Source organism: Pseudophryne corroboree, chromosome 8 (genome assembly GCF_028390025.1).
Source record: "Pseudophryne corroboree isolate aPseCor3 chromosome 8, aPseCor3.hap2, whole genome shotgun sequence".
Taxonomy (NCBI): domain Eukaryota; kingdom Metazoa; phylum Chordata; class Amphibia; order Anura; family Myobatrachidae; genus Pseudophryne; species Pseudophryne corroboree.
The window spans coordinates 28790626-28812522 of record NC_086451.1 but is presented as its reverse complement, the minus strand read 5'-3'; the positions used below and the strand labels follow the sequence as shown (position 1 = coordinate 28812522).

The following is a 21897-nucleotide window of genomic DNA, read 5'->3' as shown; positions in this document are numbered from 1 at the left end:
TAGGTCAACCACTATAGGTCGACAGTCACTAGGTCGACAGGGTTTGAAGGTCGACAGGGTTTCTAAGTCGATATGTTCTAGGTCGACAGGTCAAAAGGTCAACATGAGTTTTTCCCCTTTTTTTTCTTTTTTTTTACTTTTTCATACTTGATCCACGCGGACTACGATTGGGAATAGTAACCTGTGCCGAGCGCAGCGAGGCACCTTGCCCGAAGCATGGCGAGCGAAGCGAGCCATGCGAGGGGACACGGTGCACCACTTGGGCTTCCCGGTCACTGTACGGAGAAAACGACACCAAAAAAGCATGAAAAGCTCATGTCGACCTTTTGACCTGTCGACCTACAACATGTCGACCTATAAACCCTGTCGACCTAGTGACTGTCGACCTATAGTGGTTGACCTAAACATTGTCAACCTAGACACTGTCGATTGAATGATCCACACCCGTTATGCCCTATAGTAGTGCCCTAGTTTATTTTATGAACCATAGTAGTGCCCTAGTTCATTGTAGGGCCACCAGTACACATTATCCAACACAGTGACCCCAATTCACATTATGACATGCAGTGTGCCCAGTTCATATTATGCCACATTATAGTGCCACTTCATATTGTGCCACATTACAGATTCCCAGTTCAGATTATGAAACATTATAATGCCCTCCAATTAATTTGATACCACATTACATTGAGCAAGTCAAGAGGCATAACTAGATCTATTGAAAGCCCCAAGTCAAAGGCTTGTAAGGGCCCTGGCATATCACCCAAAGTGGGCCCCTCTTAGCTCTGGGCCCCATAGCAGCTGCACTACCTGCACCAATGGTAGCTACGCCCTTGATTGACAGCTACCAGCCCTGGTTTTGCCTATTACATTGACCATAAATATTTTAACTGGTCCTGGACCAGCAACCCAAGGCGCCCTAGCAAGTGTCCCAAGGCACCCCAGGGTGCCACACACACAGTTTGGGAACCACTGATTTGATAGGTAAAACCGCAAAAAAATAAAAAATAAAATTGTACGTTTGCAACCAAATCATTTTAAGTTTTAAGAACTTTTTTCTTCAACAAAATCTGACTTTTGTGTAAATTCTTTGTCATTCTCTTTTAATACTCAGTGTTTCACCTCCATCCATATATGTCTTCTCAATAACATACAGTAATTTAACATTTTATTTTTAGTCATTGTATTTGTGTGTGTTTTAAAAACTTGATTTAGTAAAATAACAAAGTAATATTTTTTTTTATTATTATAACATATTATTGTATTACTTAAAACAAAAGTAGTGGCAAAAATATATTTTTTAAAGAACTTTATTTGGAAATATCTTTTTATTTCTGTAACATTTATGTGGCATATACAGGAACCGTCACCCAGAACATCTAATGACTGAGCATTCAATAATATAATTTGAATACAAATTTGTAAAAACAAATTATAGCAATATATATTTATATATATATATGAACTATAAATGTATATATCTGACATCACCCCTCTTGTTAGCGGTTTGAACCTCGAACGATGATCTGGTGGTGAGACAGGCAAACCAGTTGCTCGCCAACAGTTGTGGAACTACAAGTCCGAGCATCTCCCATCAGTCTTTTGGACGTTCCGCAACAGTTACCGAGCCGCAGGCTGCCTGATGCTGGTTTAGCGCAAGTCTTTTTCTACTTAAGGGAAAATTCCCCATCATTTACAGACTCACACACCCAAAATATTAACCAGATCACGGTCCAGATTTTGGACGTTTACTACATGTACGATAGATAATTGACATATTTTCCTAGTTTTCCTCTGCATGCAAAAATTCATCAAATATATCATCTGTAATTGCATTGCAACTTTGTTTGGCTGTTTATTAACTACATATAGGGGCTGATTCAATTGCACGTGAACAGCTGCGCGGTATGCGTCTGCCGCTTATTTGCTAGCAACTCATGGAGACGCAAACATAAATGAGCCACCGCAATTGCAGTTATGTGCGCAACGTCCACCATGCGATGCTGCTCGCCTGTAATTGCATCTGTCCTATAAACTAACATAATAATACTCCATCAGTATACAGAAAAAAGAAAATTATATATATATATGACATTAGCACATACAGCATAGCATAGAACACAGGTTCTCAAACTCGGTCCTCAGAACCCCATACGGTTCATGTTTTGCAGGTCACCTGTAGATTTTTAAAATGTGGCAGTTGGTCATACACAGTGCAGCTGCTGGGTGACATGGAAAACGTGAACCGTGTGGGGTCCTGAGGACCGAGTTTGAGAACCACTGGAACAGACAAAAAAGAAATCAGAAGGTAAAGAAACCAATATAATAGTATATGATACTAAGGACTACAATTTATTAAAGTAAACACGATGAAATAAATGGATATAATATTTTAGCTGATTGTCCAATATATTATAGAACTTATAAGGCAAAGAAAGTGACAACATTTGCAATAATATCAGTGACATGTAGTGGCTTAAAAACTGCGGACACAAAGTAAGTATTGGGTTGATCAATCTGATCAATCCAACCAAATTGATCAACCATTGTACAGTGTGTGGACAGGCTTACCAATGAAAATCTGATTGGATTTGATTTTACAGGATTTCAAATCGAGTTAGCCAATGTCCCCCAAGCTTACATGGCCGTTGACTGATCGTCATACAGATAGAGTGTGCAATTTATTTCCAAATCTAAGCAGTCTTGCCCACCAGGTTCATGATCAAATTGACTTCAGCCCATTTCGATTGCAATGAAAGTGGTATTATATGGCAATATTATTAACTGGTCAGTTTCTCTCCTAGGACAAAACACGGATTAAAATGTGCTCTAATGATCATGACATCTTTGACATTTACTCTCCCAAAAAATCATTACACTGGGTACTAATTTACCAGAATAACTTGTGATACTTCATTGAGAACTGCCTGAAATTGCAGGCTAATAATGCAGAAACAGTCTGCTGCTGCCTAAGTTTGTTTTTAACAGCCAATTTCATGTTGAAGGCCTTATTTGGATATTAGTAGATAATCTATTGAGCAGCACCTTGTGCAATGATTTTAATTGGGCAAAATAATTGTTTCATGTGCACTTCCCATTTAATAGAAACAGATTTTGGCAGTGACAGCCACGTTTCATAGCTTCCCTTATCAATCCTAATTATACACGACAGTGATATGTATATTTGGCCAGTCTTACCTACTGTAGGACCACATACAGTCATATATTTAATAGTGGTGTCTTAGGATCATGACTAATAAGTAACCTGTGTAATCCCTCCAGTTTTGGAGCACTATCTGCAAGTATTGTTTATAAGAGGGCGTTTTATAATTTTACATAATTTTACATCATTTTTGAATAATAAAAATGAAAAATTTTAAGTAGGCATAGCTGCAAGAAACGATGTAAAAAAGCAGTGTACAAGTTATTAAGGTAAATGCTAACAAACATAATACATACTATATCTCTGTATTGCAGTCTTATGTTCTCCACTGCCCCAACAGGTTAGAAGTCGTATTGCATCATCACCATTTACCTCAGCCAGGGCAGCCATTTTGGGACCTGAGCCAATATTGATGAGAATGCAGCCAATCAATTCCTCAGGACAAGTCACTAGTTCTTAGTGAATTGTCACAGTACAATCTCGGGAACATTGCCTCAGCAGCTCACAAGATGGCTGCCGCGAAGGTTTGTAGGTGACAGGCATATAACAGATCACTCAGTGTCATGTCAGCATGCTGATTTCCCTCATTCATGCGAAAGCAGGCAAGGGGGAGCATTCATGATTAGCCAATTATAACAAACGGTGCTGGCCAGTTTCATATGCAAACCCTTTGGAGAACTACAAACTATGAAATCAACGTCATGCCCTTGTAAATATTAAATGCACAAATGACCGTATTGTGACAGAAATTCCCATCAGTAAAGCACTTTATCTACAGGACCCTTTTTAAATAAATCAATTTATAATATCCAGGTACAAAATAAAAGAAAATGTGATGCGCAGGTTTTTTAAATCCTAAAATACAGACTATAAAATGAACGGCAGCCATTTTGTGATCTGAACCAATGTTAGCATGGAGGGAGACCTGTATATATAATTATTAATGTTGATCTAGCCCAGTGGTTCCTAAACTGTTTCAGACTTGGTTGTATACATTTATTTCAGTGACTCACACCCATTGAGGCCATATCTCAAAACAAATTATATAACGTTTCTATAAAAGTGCTACATGCAAAATATTTTGTATTTACAATGCCAATCGATAAAATGGTTGTGGCACTTATTGTATTTTCTACACAAAATTACGTTACTGTTGGTATGGCAAAACCCTTCCCATATTCAGTGCTGACAGCCTACCTACTCTCTCCTCACCCCTTCCCGCCTTCACCGCACTACGCTCTCTGGCTCCAAGTCTCCCCTCCAGGGCCCCACACTCTCCCGCTACCTTCTCGCACTGCCTGGACTAGGCTCCGCCCACCAGGACACCGTGGTCTCAGCTGTAATTTATTTTGGGCCTGCACCGACACTGCATTAGCGCAGGGTTTCCATCTAAGCCTCACCAACAGGCTGGACACAATTGCCATCTCACCACCGTCCTCCCATTTTTGGACGCTATCCCAGTCTCCGCCACAATAGATGGAATATGGGCAAGGTAAACAGTTTTGAAAAGTAGCGGAAGAACAAAATCTGGTGGCCTAGCGCAGCCAATTAGATCCGAGCTGTCATTTATCTAGTACTCTAGAATCTGATTGGTTGCAATGGGCAACACTTCCGCAAGGCCTTTTTATCTCCAAGCTCGCATTAAATCAGAGCCTTTTACATGGTGATAAAAAACCCTCATATCATGGGGCAATAATTGGGACTGCCTCAATTACCTTAAAAATTGACAGGTTGCAAACGTGCTTTTCCTCTCAATAGGAAACAAATAAATAGTATATATACAGTATATATATATATATATATATATATAGCTTTAGGAATTCCAGTAAAAGAAGTGCTGTGAGAATTCAGCATTCACTGAGGCTATAACACGGCCTTACCTTATTGGGGCTCTAATTAAATAAAAGTAATGACGCCTGTAGCCTGTTGGAACATCTGAATGGGAAATCCGGCTTTTAGTCCCAAGGTAAATGGTGTCATCCTGCATTACATACACTATCCTGAATAGTAAATTTGCTAAAGAACATGAAATGGTTAAAGAACATGTACTGTACAATTGTAAAAAAAATATGTTTCAGTTTCCCTCTTTGTCAAACATCCGTCACAGTCTAATATTTCCATATTATCAGTTTACTCTCCCGTCCGAGAGTTCTAGATGATGGGGGAGATATATCAAATATTGGAGAGAGATAAAGTACCAACCAATCAGCGACTGTCATTTTTCAAACACAGCGTGTAACATGACACCTAGGAGCTGATTGGCTGGTATGTCATCTCTCTCCTCTCTCTAAAAGATTTGATGAATCTCCCCCAATATCTTTGCTCTATTTAACGCCACAAAAAAACAAAATAGGGACGTTACGGAAACACTGAATTGATCCTCTGTCATAATCCCAATACTGTTATCAATTTCCTCCAGAAACCTCGTCCATGACCATTGACTGCAGAGTTGTACGTAAGTCTGCCACCATTGCAGCTGCAATTAGCTGAGTCTGTGCTCCTGCACTGCCACTGGCTACAAGAGAATTATCCTGTCTGAAAACAGGTGTAATTCCGTGTACGCCCAACTCCACATAGGACCGCAGTTCAGCTGACATGCCCTTGACAGTCGCAAAACCTACACTAGCCAACATTTTAACGCTCTATAATCACCCAGTTACGTCCCTTCAGCCGCAAGAGGTCGCTCAGCGACGCAACATGCACAGAACGATAACACGCAAAGATCCATCCGCAGAACAGACGTGCGTTCAACTGTGCATCGGCTTCACTTTGTGTAATATTTGGGTTTTTACACCCATACATTATTCACAGTAATACCTTTGGGCCAGGGGATCGCAGATCTGGCTACAAAAATACCACAATTTCAATATTATTCTGTTCCGTTATAAGGGATCAAATCCCACATTTTTCAGCTCATGTTTAACTGAGTTGTCATTGGTTAACAATGGAAGCGCTAATGAATGAATGCAGCTAAAATGAAGGTGTACTAAAATAAAATAAAAATAAGAGGAAACACAAAAAGGAAACAAAGAAAAAAATGAAAAGTAAAAAGAAAAAAAAAAAGAATGAAAATAAAAAATAAAAATGAAATAATCAAAATAGCGGCCTTTTGAACCAAACATAAACAGAAAATTATGACTATGTTTATATGTTTATAGCCCCTTTCATGCCACTGGGAACCAGGCTGTACTGATGTTCCAATAATTAAATTATTGGAACATCACTACAGCCTGGATCCCGGTGGCAGGATACTAGGGAAAGGGAGGGAAAGTTGCATCACCCACATTCTTATCACTGAAAGGGGCTATAATTATCGCTGTCTATTTATGTTTGTTTCTGCTACTTGTGCTGGAGTCCAGCCTCTATTTTGATTATTTAATTAATTTTTATTTTCATTAATTTTTTTATTTTTATTTTCATTTATTTATTTATTTTATTTTTTATTTTCATTTGTTTATTTATTTTAATTGTATTTTTTCCTTTTATTTTATTATTTTTTTATTTTAGTATATCTTTATTTTAGCAGCATTCATTTAATAGCGCTTCCATTATTAACCTATCACTTACAAATCGCTGAGTCCCGAAGTACCGTATGCAGTCCTTTAAGGCACTCTAACGGTCCAGGATTTAAGGATAACCAAGCTTGGGCACAGGTGACTTAATTAGTAACTTAATCAATATGATTTAAATATCTGTGCTCAGCCATGGATATCCTTAAAACCTGGACCGTTAGGTTGTCTTAAGGACCGAGTTTGGGAACCTCTGGCTTAGTCAATTAAATTGTTTAGCTGCTTTCTTCGTTCATATTAGGGAGCGTTGGAAGATTATCTATTTGATTATTGAAGTGTCAAAATAGCAAAATGAACACTACAACTAATATAGGACTAGTTTGCAGCCACAGCGGAGCCACCTGAATCCTACTGTCCTGGAAATACAGACAGAATACCATACCTGACATGCCGGGAATCTGACTGATTGCAGTAACTTATAAATAATGTCACATTGCCTTTTCTTGACAAATATCACAATATCTGCAAATGTGCACAATTCTCACCGGAGCACTGGTTCCCAAACATGGTCCTCAGGTCACCCCAGCAGTCCAGGTTTTAGGGATATCCCTGATTGTGCACAGATCGTATAATCAAACTATTGAAGTACTAATGAGGTCACCTGTGCCTAAACATGGATTACCTTAAAACCTGGACTGTTGGGGTGCCTTAAGGACCGAATTTGAGAACCACCGCCCTATACAATAAGTGAATAGCATAGCTGCCAACATTTTCCAGTAGTTTCCATGCAGACTGAGCGTCAATGCGTCATGCTCAGCACTGTCTCAGAAGACCATGAGGTACTACAAATCCCATCATGACATGGCTGAATTGAATTATGACCTTGTTTTTCTTTTTTTTTAATACCTCTCTTCAATAAACTTTCAGATATGAATTCAGAGGAAAAGGATAGATATAAGAATTGCATCAACTATTTCTAAAAAGATCATTTTTGTTGTCCAGTTTGGTAATATTCAGGGACAATTGCAATAATCTCACGCAGTCCTTGAAAATTATGGATAGTTGGCAACTATGCATGCATATTAATCCTCACTGAACATTATTTTAGCTTTACATTGTCAATGAGTACTAACCAATCTGAACAAATCAAACTTTTACATCCTGTGTTAAAATATATCTGTCACCTACACAGTGGGAGCGGCCATTTTGTGGACTGGACAAATATGTTGTAAAAGTGCAGCCTATCTTGACACTAGCAGCTAATGACAACATAGAAGCATAAGTGCCTCATACCTCTAAATTGTCACTAATTCCTAGTGAATTTATAGGCAGCACAACCTAATTAATTAGGTTCAGCCCACAAAATGGCTGCCTCCAATCTGTATAAGCGACAGGGACTCTTTAAAGCAGGCCTGGCCAACCTGTGGCTCTCCAGCTGTTGTGAAACTACAAGTCCCATCATGCCCTGCCACAATTTTGCTATTAGGGACTGCTAAAACTGTGACAGGGCATGCTGGGATGTGTAGTTTCACAACAGCTGGAGAGCCACAGGTTGGCCAGGCCTGCTTTAAAGCATGAGAAAACTATGAAAATTCTCACTGACTAGATAGGAGCTCAGATAATTAATCTGTGGCAGCAACTCCCATACCACCTGTCAATTAACGTTGACAAGTCACCTACGTACAGCGGAGGCAGCCATTTTGCACAGCTGGGACAATATTTATACAGCCGATCAGTTGCCTAGATACCAGCGATTTTACTAAGGAACAACACTAAGACACAGGGATGTCACCGGTCCCTAGTTAACTCATAGGCTGCCTTCTCATAAATATTGGTTCAGTCCACAACATGGCCGCCTCTGCCGTGTTTATCAACAGATCCACTTTAAATATGTGGCAACTCTATTATATATATTTTTTTATAAATAAAAAGGTCAATCATATTCAATCTAACGCAGCGTACAAAATATAATTTTTTGTCATACTTCCGCTTTAAGATCGAGTTACGGACTATAACAAGTCACGAAGGAAGGGTTAGCCTAGAAAAACTAAATAAATATATGTTAATATAATTTACCAGGTGGTTAAGAGTTTGCACACAGAATTATACATGTGTAGAAATATATAACCCATGCTTATTGAAATAAATGCATAAAAAAGAAATTGATGCATAAAAAAATAGATGCAAAAAAAAAAATTATATGCAGAATAGGATCGATAATAACATTTATATAGTAGCAAAAAGATCAATTATTATAATGCAAAGTGTTCGTAGTGTTCAAATATTGTTCTCACGGTCCAATCAACTGTTTGACGTTTCGGAAAAAAATAAATATAGCAAACGGGCTGGAGGGGTATCTAATTTATAAGGTGGGAACAAAGTTTCAGTTCAATTTTGTCTCCAGTAAAAGTGTAAAAATCCAACAATCCAGCCAGAGGGAGGGGATGTGTGTAAAACATGCAGTCCCAGAGTCCTTATGCCACCTCGTCTCTTACCATTATGTAAATGTGAAACGCGTTGGTCTTAGGTCCATTATATACCATCCACAAGCAGAACAGTCATTGTCTCTCTCTCTTCTTTGTACTACACCACAGTGCTAACAGAGGGGTCGGACAGATTTAGCTGACCGGTGATGTCAGTTGGATGGTATTGCTGTAAAATATAAATATACAGAAAGGAGAGGTGAGGATCAACTTGGGCCAAGCTTGGACTGTACCGATGCAGCTTCTCTTTCAGTCTGCAGAGCTTAATGTCTGTAAAAATGACAATACGTTGGGCCAGTTATATAGGCAGGTGGGTTACTGGCGATTGTTTGCTTTGAACATTTTTTACACTGATAACGATATACAGGACACACATTAGATTGTACTGTCAGCCAACTAGTTGCTTTCACTTACAATTAGAAGACATAGGTGTGGTATGCATTTCCCTATATGTGGTAATATAATCTAGGCTCTGCCTTTGTGTGTAGAGTCTCTATAACCCTGGACGTGAATCACCGCCAATGAAACGGTGCAAATTTCCTGAACTGTTCAAGTTAAATAATCGGGGGTGGGGGGGGGGGGGGGGGCGTACAGTGCAAAACAGATATTCAACATATTGCACAGCAGTTATTAGATCTTATTAGATCTTCCCTAGTAAAGCACCTCAAGATATGCAGCTGTGCCAAAATAACCAATCACATGATGACAACGGCAGTGTCAACCAATCAGATATCAGATTTAATCCGGTGACTTTCTGATTGGTTGCCGTGCTTTCCTGCCTGTATGTGTTATTATTATCGGCAAGTTATTACATGAATTAGGACTTACTCTGCTTTGTCACCTATTCTGTTTAGGGAGTCCTTACATACAAAAGTGTTATTATTATTATATTTCATAGTTTAGTTTATTTGCTTCATTTTAACTTGAGACTGTTTGACCCCATTGTAACATATTGATCCCAAAGTATTTTAATAACTTCCTTAGCAGAGCTTCATTACTAATCATCTATCTCTACCTGCGTTAATTAACCGAACCGTGCTTTCTACATACTGTTTTCCTGATGGCTCTTTTACACAGTAAGGCATCCTACTCTAGCCCCACTGATGGTCATCAGAGCCTGAGTAAAAATCCCACGAGTCCTGGTGTGGGGCCCCTTCCTCTACTCCATTCTATTTCTTTTTTTAAAGTCACATAGAATGTGGTTAGAGTTTTTATCTGGGCCTCTCGGTGCCCTTTGGGAAAAAGGGAGGATGCTAGGTTGCCCAGTGGACCATCCTGCTCTGATCTCGTATAGCTTTTGCGGCCTGTGTTTGTGGCTTGTGAGCTCACATCAGGGAACACAGCTTACTACAGGCTGCCACGCAGCTGACATAGGCACATTTGCCGGTCCATTATCCATAGCCCTTGGTTTCCATGTCCTGATCTATTTGTCTCTAAGGAGACTGGCCAGAACTGCCGCTGTTTCATTTCTGAAGGCCTAGCGGACGGAGTCGCTGTCCTGCATTTTCTATCTGAAAGGCAAAAGGAATTCAACAATGTTTGAGAATAATCAGAGCTGGCCCTAACCAATATGATGCCCTAGGCAAGATTTTTGGCTGGTGCCCGCTAGCACCGCCGCTAGTTCTGCAGGAGATGCCTGGCATGAGTCAGCTGGCAGCTCTGCTAACGTCGGGCGCCTTTTGTTTATGAAAATGCATCTTATTTGCATTACTGAGTGGCTAGGATGCACAGGCAGCTTCTGCTGATTAAAATGATATGCAGTATGCCTATACACTGTGTGCGACTGCGGCTGTATCTGCATGCGAAATGCTACATTACAGTGATTTCCGGGAATACACTGCAATATAGCATTTCGTATGCAGATACAGCCGTAGTCGCACACAGAATATAGGCATGCCGCATATCATTTTAATCAGCAGAAGCTGCTGGTGCCCCTAAGCATACCAAATGCCCTAGGCATTTGCCTAGTTTGCCTATGCCTAAGGCCGGCTCTGAGAATAATGGCCCATTGTCTGAATGTCTGTAGCAGTCTGTGCACTTGTGCATGCTCCGCTGTGCTAACCTTATACACCAGCCAGCTCAGTGCTGTGGCGTCTCGCCCATGTATGGAAAATAAAGTATTCTGACCGCACAATTTTGTTTCATTTCACTGGTGTTAAAGAAATTACTGAATACGTTTTGTTTTGTCAGAAAGTCCTATTTTGTATACAAACAAAATAGGAATAATATAGGACGTTGCGTTTGTACTGGAGCTCACTTTTAAAATCCAGTTCTGATTTGTTTTATAACTAAGGGATCTATTTACTAAGCCCTGGATGGAGATAAAGTGGGCGGAGATAAAGTATCAGCCAATCAGCTCCTAACTGCCATGTCACAAGCTGTGTTTGAAAAATAACAGTTAGGAGCTGATTGGCTGGTACTTAATCTCCGGCCACTTTATGTCCACCCAAATCTATGTCAATAGACCGCTTTGTCTGGATCATACTTACCTACTCTCCCGGAATGGCCGGGAGGCTCCCGAAAATCGGGTGACCCTCCCGGCCCCCTGGAAGAGCAGGCAAGTCTCCCGATTCGTGGGGTCCCCCCCTGCCCGTCCGCCCACTTAGTGTGTAAAGTGGGCGGTCCGGGCAGTTGATGACGCGATTCTTGCTGAATCGCGTCATCATAGCCACGCCCCCTGCAGTGTAATGCCGGTGATCGCGGCATTACAGAGCGGGGGGCGTGGCATAAAAGAGGCTTCGTCATGACCCCGCTCCGCCCTTACTCCGCCCCGTCCCGCCTCCGGTCCACCCCCTTCTCGACGCCACAGCCTCCCCTGGCCGCCCTCTGAGCTGACCTGGCTGCTCTCTCCCGCAGAGAGCAGCCAGAATGTAGGTAAGCCTGGTCTGGATATACTGGGAGCAGTGGCATGCCCAGTGGTAAAGGGTGGAGTCCAGGACTCAGTCACAGATATTATTACTGCAACGGCAGCTGTGAACCACGTCTGTGTCCAATACTCCTTTAAGGAGAGTCGTTACTAACCGCCATCAGGAGGAGGTTACATTGGATAGGAATTACACGTGTAATTAAAACTGACCATACGCTGCACAATAATCGCGCAAATTAGGCCAAACAAACAACCAGCTTGAGTGATTATCGCTAAGTACATGGACCGAAACAATACTTGTTCACAGCTGATTTCTGGATCGTTTGGTTATCAAATCTGTCCGATCCACCTGACCGCCATTCAGCCGACTCCTGAATTGAGATTGCATCCATACATACAGTATATGGAGGCATGGTCGCCCCTTGACCCCCTCTGCTGGTCGGCTGCACTATCGACCATATGAGGCCAGGTCTGGGAACTCTAGCCACCTGATAATGTAAGGACTATTAAATTGAGGTCCATAAGGCCAGAATCTGAATCGTAAATTGGTTATTTTTTTGTATTAAGAGCCCCAAAAAGTGGCACTGTGCATGTCTTCCCAGCACCGATGTAGCCACATTCACTGTGGACTGTACTGGGCGTTCCTGGCCAGTGACTGGGAGGTGGCTATTTAGATGCACGTAGACCTTACATGGGCGTGTTGCGTACTCAGATGCTTAATCGCTAACACTGGAGAACATACTCTGACGGAGTTTCTGCACCTAGCTTGGGACTAGTGCAAGTCCCAAGGGTGCTTCCGATGGTTGCGACTCAAATTGGGCATCCCAGTCCTGGTGTACAGGATGCACGGTTATGCACTAGAAGAAAGGCTTATACTAGCACTAGCATACAATTGTACTGAGAGGAGTTGGGCTTTAAAAGCTTTGACATAAATAATACAGGACACATGTGTCCTTCAAGAGCTACATCTGGCTGTACGTGGGCAGAAGATGTGGAATGTATAATGCATGAGATCTATAATGCATAATACTTGGGATTTACAGTGGGAGATTTTCCCATATCATGAAGCTCCATATCTACAATATACTAAATGACATTTAGGTTGTCCTGACCTTGCCTCCCCATTAAATTGTGTAGTGGTGCTCCTCAAATTGCCTGTGCAGTAATGCACTTTAGTCATCCGTGTCGTTATTCACTTAGTAGTTGCTGCAATTATATACTGTTTTGTTTCTGGATTTTATAATGTATTATATAATAGGTTTCCCAGATTAGAGGTCATATAGCATCCTCAGGATACGGAGGAGGAACCATAAAATCCATGAATCTCAAGGTTAAGGTCAATAGGGCGCACAGAGATAAAGATTGTTGTGATATTTATGCTAAGCAAGGACGAGTCAATGAGTATGTTATCCTACAACAATGCAGCTTATTAATGGAATGGTGACTTAATTCACAGTTCTTATCTTAGCAGGTTATCTCCTGTCTCTCTGGGTCTACAGCCCTTGAGCCCCACGTGTGAGATAAAAGAATATGATTGTTTTACAGTATGTCTAACCATACTTTGACTGGGGATTTTCACTTGGAAGAGAAAGGATAAGACAAGTATGGCTCATATTTGTTATTTATATATTCGGTGAGACTCAAATCTTAAAGGGGAACCCAACTTCACAGAATCCTAATTGCCAGACAGATATGTCTCCTATATAGAGCAAAATACATCCAAATCACAGACCGGATGCCTATAATAACCCTACCCTGTCTGGACAACAGAGTCCTCTGAAGGCGGGGTTCCTCTTTAAGGATCCAACCATAAAACGCCTCCACCCAACTGGCAGAATGGTGGTGGTCTGCTGTCTGGACACTTGTTTGGGAGATACTCACCCCCAGTCACATCTGCAATTGGCAGGAGAATTGTGTAAATCGTCATTGCATCCGGGACATTGGACCCCACTGTTCTGTAAGTTGGGGGGAGGGGGTATATAGTTAAATCTTCCGCATGGGCGCAAATCTTCTTGCTCCTTTAAACAAGATATATTAAATTTGTGTTATTTGGGCTGATCTATAATAATTCAATTTGAAAGTAAAAGTAAAGTTTTAGATATACAATATACCTGAAGGAGGCAGGGAGAGTGCGTGGCATGATATATTATCGCATATTATATAATATTAATGTATATGAAAGCTTATACACCAATGCGCTAAATCATATATCTGAAGAAAAGGAGGCCAATATATCATCACATCTATCTAGCTTGCTTCTGTCCCATTCCTTTGCTTACAGCTGGCAAAGTCTTAGTAGTGAATTACTCTGAGAATTTTGCATTGATTGGTTAATTCACACACACATGCACGGTCAGACTGGCTCACCGGGACACAGGGAAAATCCCTGGTGGGTCCCACTGCTTCAGGGCCCACCCCCGCCTCTAGAGGGCCAACCCCCGCCTATAGGGATTAGGTTCCAGACAGTGTACTTGAATGATACATTTGGCCACACCCCTAAACTAGGACCCCAACCACTTCATTTTCCCGGTGGGCCTTTCATGCCCCGGTCTGACACTGCATACACGGGCTGATAAATTAGCTGTTTGCCATATAAACAACTTTCATTCTCTGTAGTAAATGTCTAACAGCCGTGGGGTGTGATGGAGAAGGGAGACAATACTTTGTTACACTTTACTTTTTAACAAAGCTGCTGTGGAAAATTATGGTTAGAATTAATTAACAGTACATATTACCTTCATTTTTACCATCACAATTCATATCTGAAAACTGAATTTTTTTTTGTTGACAATTACTTAAAGGAAGATGAGCAAAACCACACTGCAAGTGCAAAACAATGGTGCAACCTTTTGTCTTCTCCCATCCACCCAATATTTTGAGGCCCTAGTTGCTCGCTGAAGTTGCCTAGTGGGTAATCTGAAGTGTATATAGAGACTCTACTCAGTTATGTACGACATATTATAGATGTGTGTATGTCAGTATAGTATGATTAAACTGTGACACTATACAAATTATACAAACCTTGAACATAATACATCTACACATTATATTGGCACATTCTCTGTCTAAACAAATTTACTCTAAACAAACTCACACATTTAAAAACACAGTGGAAACCGGTAACATACAGTTTGACAATTCTGACTTTTAGTTTTATTTCTATATAGGTATTTCCATGTTATAAAAATTTTTTGAAAAAAATAATTTGGCAGGATCTCAGGAAAGCAAATTGTTGCATTTGGAATTAATGGAACATATTTCGGAGGGTTTAATAGATTTCATTTTATTGTGGGGAGGGGGGTGAGAAGAGGTGGGGGGAGGGGGGGTCTCTCCTCAGCAAGGTTCTGCTATCACAAACACTAAGTACATAAACTCGTAACACAAACATGACTCTTAAGTGATGTGAAACTTTTGGCAAAATAAAATACAGTGTCTGGAAAGGCGTACAACAATAAACAGGAAAAACACTGAGAAAAGAACACAAAAAAAGTCTTGGTTTTTTTTGTTTTGTTTTTTTGAAGATTGGCACCAATAAACGCAAGGTAAAAAAAAAATACAAAAACAAAATAATTTAAAAAAATCTATTAATTGACCATTGTCTTAAAAGCGATATTTAAAAAAAAAATAATATAAATTTAATCTTTTTTAAATATAAATATACAAATTGGCTCCTTGATCGTTTATGGAGCCTGGAATATTTAATTTGGTGACATTTGATGACTGACTGTTGACGAAACATGGTGCTGGGATGCACTGTATGTACAATGTGCAGCTTCTGTATGGTGCGTTCAGCAACCAATGGCATGGCAGAAGAGAGTAGAGGGATAGAGGATAGAGAAGGAGAGCCAAGAATGTAGGGAAGAGGAGGAGGTAGCGAGCAAGAAAGAAACATAGAGAGAGAAAGATGAATTCTTCTGAGAGAGCAAGCGAGAGAGAGAGCAAGAGAAAGAGAGAAAGCGAGAAAGAGAGATGAATTCTTCTTCCTTACCGTGTCTTTGCAGGACCTACGTCTCTTGAAGCTGGAGGCCAGGGTAGAGGTGATGGACCTAAAAGAGGCTTTCTTTTTAGGGTCAGGTTCTGCTCTACCACTTTTTCTATCCTAAAATGAATATGTATAATCAATTAGATACCTAATGTGCCTCACTTTATACTATGTGTCTATTGAAAATAGTCCAATGTGACAAGATGCTATTTCATAGAGGCTTCAAATGGCATCTAAGGATGAGTACATAGCTATAGCTATAGGGCTCTATGGGCAACTAATGGGGACACGTCAATAAAAGTGGTCACCAGTCCCATATTAATGCGTTCAGCTTTCTGGGTTAAAGACGCAACCAAACTCCAACTACTCCCCCAGCTGGACTTGGTCATACTACAGTCAATATGTCTATAGCTCCTATCCTGACACACTAACTATATGTTTCATTTACAAAGGGAAACGGTGGTTACTTTATTTCCCTCAAGATACCATAGCTTTAGTTTTTGTATCAAGTTTAAATACAAATGTTTAAAATATGGTGACCACGGGGACCAATCCCAAAGGTCTATGCTATCTTGCTGGGCAGGGTTTACGATTCTCAGCTTAGCTAAATGGGCACTAAGGACTGGGTGGAGGTCTAGTGGAGACTAGGATCTGTAATCTGGAGGCTACGTCACAAGAAAGATAGAAGACTGCATTAGAAAGCGGTCATTGTATGAGATTTCTGTAAAAAAAAATGTATTCAAAAATTTTAATGGTGCATTGGCGCAAAGCGGATTTCTTTCCAAAAGCAAAAAAAAAATTAAAATTCAAAATTAAATGAAATAATTATAATTAAAAAAGAAGAAAATGGCAAATAAAAAAAAGAGAAGCGTCAGCTTTTTTTTTTTTTACATTGCGTAAGAAAATTAAATCATAAAAGATAGCAGAGAAAAAGCAAAAAGGATGAAGCTGGTTCTGTTATACCCCTGGAGGGTATAACAAAAATTTATTCCACAGGTGACCGGGCACCTTAGATGGGATAAATTTTTGGGGGGGAGGGTCGACTGTTCTCCTTTTTAGATAGGCATGCACAAATGGGTAGTAAAGCGGGATGGATGGCATGGAATGTTTATAGATTGCTCCATGTGTTATCCCAAATCCAAATTTTTGCTTTAAAAAAAATAGATCTTTTTTTCCACTTGCCTTCCTTCTAGTAACGTGTCAGACTTTTGTTTTCTGTTGTTCCCACCTGTGGAAAGGTCTCAGATTGTAAGATTGTTTTTCACAGCTTCTCATCCCCACAGAGTGACATGCACACATAGAATGCACAGAAAAAAGGTCCCCTACATTTACACGGGGTTACAGAGGTTTTCTAGAAGGTTGGCAAGTGAAAATTGTGCTCGTGAGAGGCTACTGCTCCTGGCCGGCAGACTTCTCTCGCGCAACGAGAGAGAGAGAGTTTACTGAGAGACTAGACACCAGGAAATTGCTTCTTACCGTCGGCATCTTTCAAACTCCAATTTATTATTTGTACAGTATTCAGTGTCCGGATTCTTCTCTCGTCAAGTTATAAATTATACATATTTTTTTTTAAATCCAATTTTGTAATGCCCTAAGTCTTTGGCGCATGAGGCTCTTGGAAAAAAAAAATCAGAGCTCGCGTTTCTAGTAAAATTTGCAAGTGCAAACACGATTTATATCTTTACGTTATTAAGAGATTAGAAAAAAAATAGGTCACTAACAATTAGCATTTTCCTTCAGCTTCGTTTAAAGGGGCAGCGCCCCTCTGCTGGAAAGATAATTTATGCTAAATAAATGTCAACATTTGCAAATAAATACAGCTTTCAATTTTCGGGGATTTTTCCCCCCTTCCTGAGATACTGTAGAATATTATAATCTATCTGACTGCAACCTAGACTAAATAAGCAATAAAATAGATTTAAAATGTCCAATTGTGGTGAAGTTAAAATGCCACTTGTACTCTGCAGCGGCCATGTTGATTCTTTGCTGTTTTTTTTCGAGCCAGATGCTGACAAAAAATCTTGCGGCCTATCCGTGATTCCTACATCCGCCCGTACAATTTTGTCTATGTCTCCCAAGTCTGCAGGACGTCATAGTAAGAGCACACGCAACACAGTATTTGGGAATCAATCTTGAGCATGTAGATTGCAACTGCACTTTTAATTATTTTTTTTAGTTTTTTCCTCTTAAACCTGTATTTATTTATTTTTTTTAGTAATGTTAAAATAAGCACATGTTGTCAATTTTAAGTTGATTAATAGCAACGTGGCCACGCATCATTGTGCTACAGGAAAAACATGGGTTCGTTATCCATATGTCACCAAAATATGGGGAGAGACTGTGTCTGTTCAGCAGCCATGATGTTGGAGTCTGTAGAGCCACTATATCTTGGTGACCGAGACACATAGGGATGTGTTTCGGTGTGGTATATGGAGGTCACATGGAAATATATGGGGTTGTATGGAACAGTAAGGAACCCATGTTGCTGTAGACCATCTGGAAAGTGCAGTCCAATGTTACATCAATGAAATCGATTCACTTGGTCATAATTCTGTGCTCCCCCGGCTGCAAAGGAAGGGTTAGTCCGACATCACATTCAACAGAATATGAATAACTTTATACACACATACGTAAATATCATTACCTGCAAGTATAGATAGAAACTAAAACTGCAGTAGTTTCGGAGTAGATGATTACAATCTATAATTGCTAGATCTGTATTGAGCCAAATCTTATCTGTCATATATTACAATTATTATCATTATTATTATTATAATAATTATTATCATCATTGAGGCAATGGGGTTTTATTTGCCCATTCACACACACTTTTAAAACTACCTCGGACATGTTATCTGCACACAGTGAAAGCTGACATGTTGTGGACTAAACAAAAGGCCCCCCCCAATACATGAGCGACATATTGACCCAATTTCCAGATTCCCCTGACAGCTGGGTCAGGAAACCGGGAATATTAAACATATTTAAAAATCTTGATTCCCGGATCTCAACCAGGACCGCAAATCAGGGATTAAAAAAAAAAAGGAATTTCCTGATAGATCGCCGATCATCAATTGGTCGGGTCGGGTAAACGGAACTCAGATGTATGGGGGCCTTAATTAATGAAGATTGGTTCAGACCACAAGATGGCCGCCATCATTTGCCTCAGAGATGTCACTACATAGGCAACAGTCTCACAAATATTAGTAGAGGAAATATAATGGCTTCCTCCATTATATCGGGGCACTAAAATAAGACACCCGACTAAGATTGCAGTTGAATAGCATGGATGTTGTTTGCCACACGCTTAATAATACTTCACGGTTCAGGGACCCATAAGGTCAACGCGCCATTGTTCATGGACTCCAAAAAAAGAATTTCCCAAAATAAAGTATTACTTATCTATCAGGGGACCTCAGATGGCTACTTACTGTACATCAGGCTTTCGCTCAGATCTTGTAGCCAAAATAACTCAATTATCTCACAGTGGTTAAGATGGAAATGACCGGCCACAATTTTATTTTTAAAGCTACAGGCAAGAAAGCCTTTGAGAAGTAAGGGATTAGTTAAATGGTTCAAGGTAACGGAGTTATGTTCATTACATATTGTACTTTTTTTGCACTTAAACAATTTAAAATGATTTTAAGATCTTTTAAGTGAATTTTGGCATTGGGCTTTACAAGGATTGGGCACTGAAAGCTAATTTTATGCACTAATGATTCAATAAATGCATTGTTACATGTACAGTATGTTTGTGCATATTTTATGATATGAGGCGTCGTATTAATTACATTCATCAGGAAAAATGTATTTATTTATTTTTAAAATACATTAATTATGTAAGTATACACCGTATACACAGATATTTTGCAGACCATTGCAAAATGAAGTAAATTTGTGCAAAGACATGTTTGTGTTTAACTGGGTAGGACATACTGCTGAGCAAGTGTACCCAGTGCCAGAGAATGAAGGCAGACATTTTGGATCTAAAACAAAATCTATGCGAAGGCCATAAACATGGACGTCAAGGAGGAACTGTGTGAGTCACACAATAAAGGAAGCCATTTTAGGGACTAAGCCAATGCCCATGAAAGGCAGTATATTAATTTGATAGGAACAAGTGACATCGTGGAGGAGTGGTGTGAGGCACAAAATGGAGGAAACCATTTTAGGGGCTAAACCACTACCCATGGAAATGTGGCTTATTAATTCACGAGAAACCAGTGCCATCTTGGAAGCAATGCAAGGCACACAGGGAAGTCAGCCATTTTGTGGGCTTCACCTGTGTTTCGATCACAGCAAACAACTCACAACACTGCAATTTTAGTCTCCAGACAGCGGTCGACAACTATTTTTTTCTTTCCAAACAAAAAACAATGTAATGAGGTACAAAAATGACCCGTTCAGTGTAAGGAAGGTCCGTTATTACCAGCCATCTCCTGACAGTGACTTGGTCATGACAACGACAATGGAGGACAAAACCAAGACATTGGTACATGGTTACAGCCAAGGATTACAGTGAAATGAGGGGAGGTTCTGATGTCATTTCCACACAACAGAAGACGCAATGATGGTATAGAATCTGCTCTCTGACAGAGAAGCAGGAACGCACCTGTTGGTTAAGTTCTCTAAAACGTTTTGTCATACCTGCAGATTTTTCCTCCACACATTTACAGCGGCAAAGGCAAGCTGCATCTGCTTTCTCCGGGCGTCCTTGTGCCGTTTGTATGCAATTTCAATAAATATCAGGAAGATTCCGGCAACAATACCGCCAGCGACCAGCATGAAGACACCTGGTGACAGAAAAGCATTGGGTAAGGAAACGTCTCTAAACCTTCTAGGAATTTCAGGGGTTCACAGGCGGAGAATCGGTCAGCCCAAGCTGGAAAAACAAAATTGGAATAGTATTGTGTCTTGATGGCGCTCAAGCCACTCAATCATGCAATGGTTCGATATTCAGAGATGAATGTATAATAACATGATTCATGTTTTCTCCGATGATGTTACTAAGCTTGTCTGCAGAGCTTACCTTTCAGTAGACTGCCTTCCTTTTTGACTCTATATCATGATCCTCTCATCGATTCTCCACTGTCACTCTTATTCCCCTTACAATACAGAAACCTGCGCCAATGTCCTATTAATAGTAAGGGTTGGGTATGACATCACTTTGCGGATGGGTATGAGGTCATTGAGGAGCTGACCAAGGACTGGCAGAGTGAAAAAATGGCACACAACCGGCACAACTGAGGCTGGTGCAGCTAATAGCATAAATTCTATCGGGTTGGGTTTGATTTGCCGGTGCTCAGGATAACCGATTGCGGCATCCCGTTGTTGAGAATCCCGATAGTGGAAAGGTAAGTGCCCCCCTAACACTCCCTTCCCGCAGCCTAAACCTAACCCTCCCCTCACCCTCAACCTGACCCTAACCCTCCCCAGTGGTGCCTAAACCTACCCCCCCTCCCACACACACACACACAGCTTAAACCTAATCAGCAGCCTAGCCCTCCCTGGGGGCGCCTATCCCTGCCTCGCCGCAGCCTAAACCTATCCCCTCTCCCCGCAGCCTAACCCTAAACCTTCCCCCAGTCTAAACCTTACCTCCTGTGGTTTACCTGTCTGGCGGCCCGGCAAACAGCCGGTCGGGATCTCATCTGTCGGGATTCTGGTGGCAGGTTTTCGTGTCCCTAATCGGCATGCCGGAGCTGGTGTTTCGAGCAGTATCGGGATTCCGGCGTTGGTATTTCAACTGCCGGGATCCTGACCGGATCCCATTCTATCATATACAGTATCTCCCATAATAGATGATATTAAGCAAATAATTTTTTTAAGGTTTTTAAATGAGACGAAAAAGATGTTGCTGTTAGAAATGTCACTTCTACTGTGTCATACAGTCA

At 40.6% G+C, this 21897-nt stretch overlaps 1 protein-coding gene across 13 annotated transcripts in view; it reads right to left on the bottom strand.

Annotated features, from left to right (window-relative positions):
* Positions 1 to 8190: 8190 nt before the first annotated feature.
* Positions 8191 to 21897, bottom strand: part of GRIN1 (glutamate ionotropic receptor NMDA type subunit 1) — a 200942-nt gene continuing 187235 nt past the window's right edge. For 2 of the 13 annotated variants that reach the window (XM_063936138.1, XM_063936139.1), the window contains 4 exons: positions 20651 to 20796; positions 16010 to 16120; positions 13903 to 14039; positions 8191 to 9324 (listed from right to left, as the gene is read on the bottom strand). In XM_063936138.1, coding sequence (XP_063792208.1) covers positions 9291 to 9324; positions 13903 to 14039; positions 16010 to 16120; positions 20651 to 20796 — 428 coding nt within the window. In that variant the 3' untranslated portion in view covers positions 8191 to 9290. The other 11 variants (XM_063936140.1, XM_063936143.1, XM_063936144.1 and 8 more) reach the window with 9 other exon arrangements.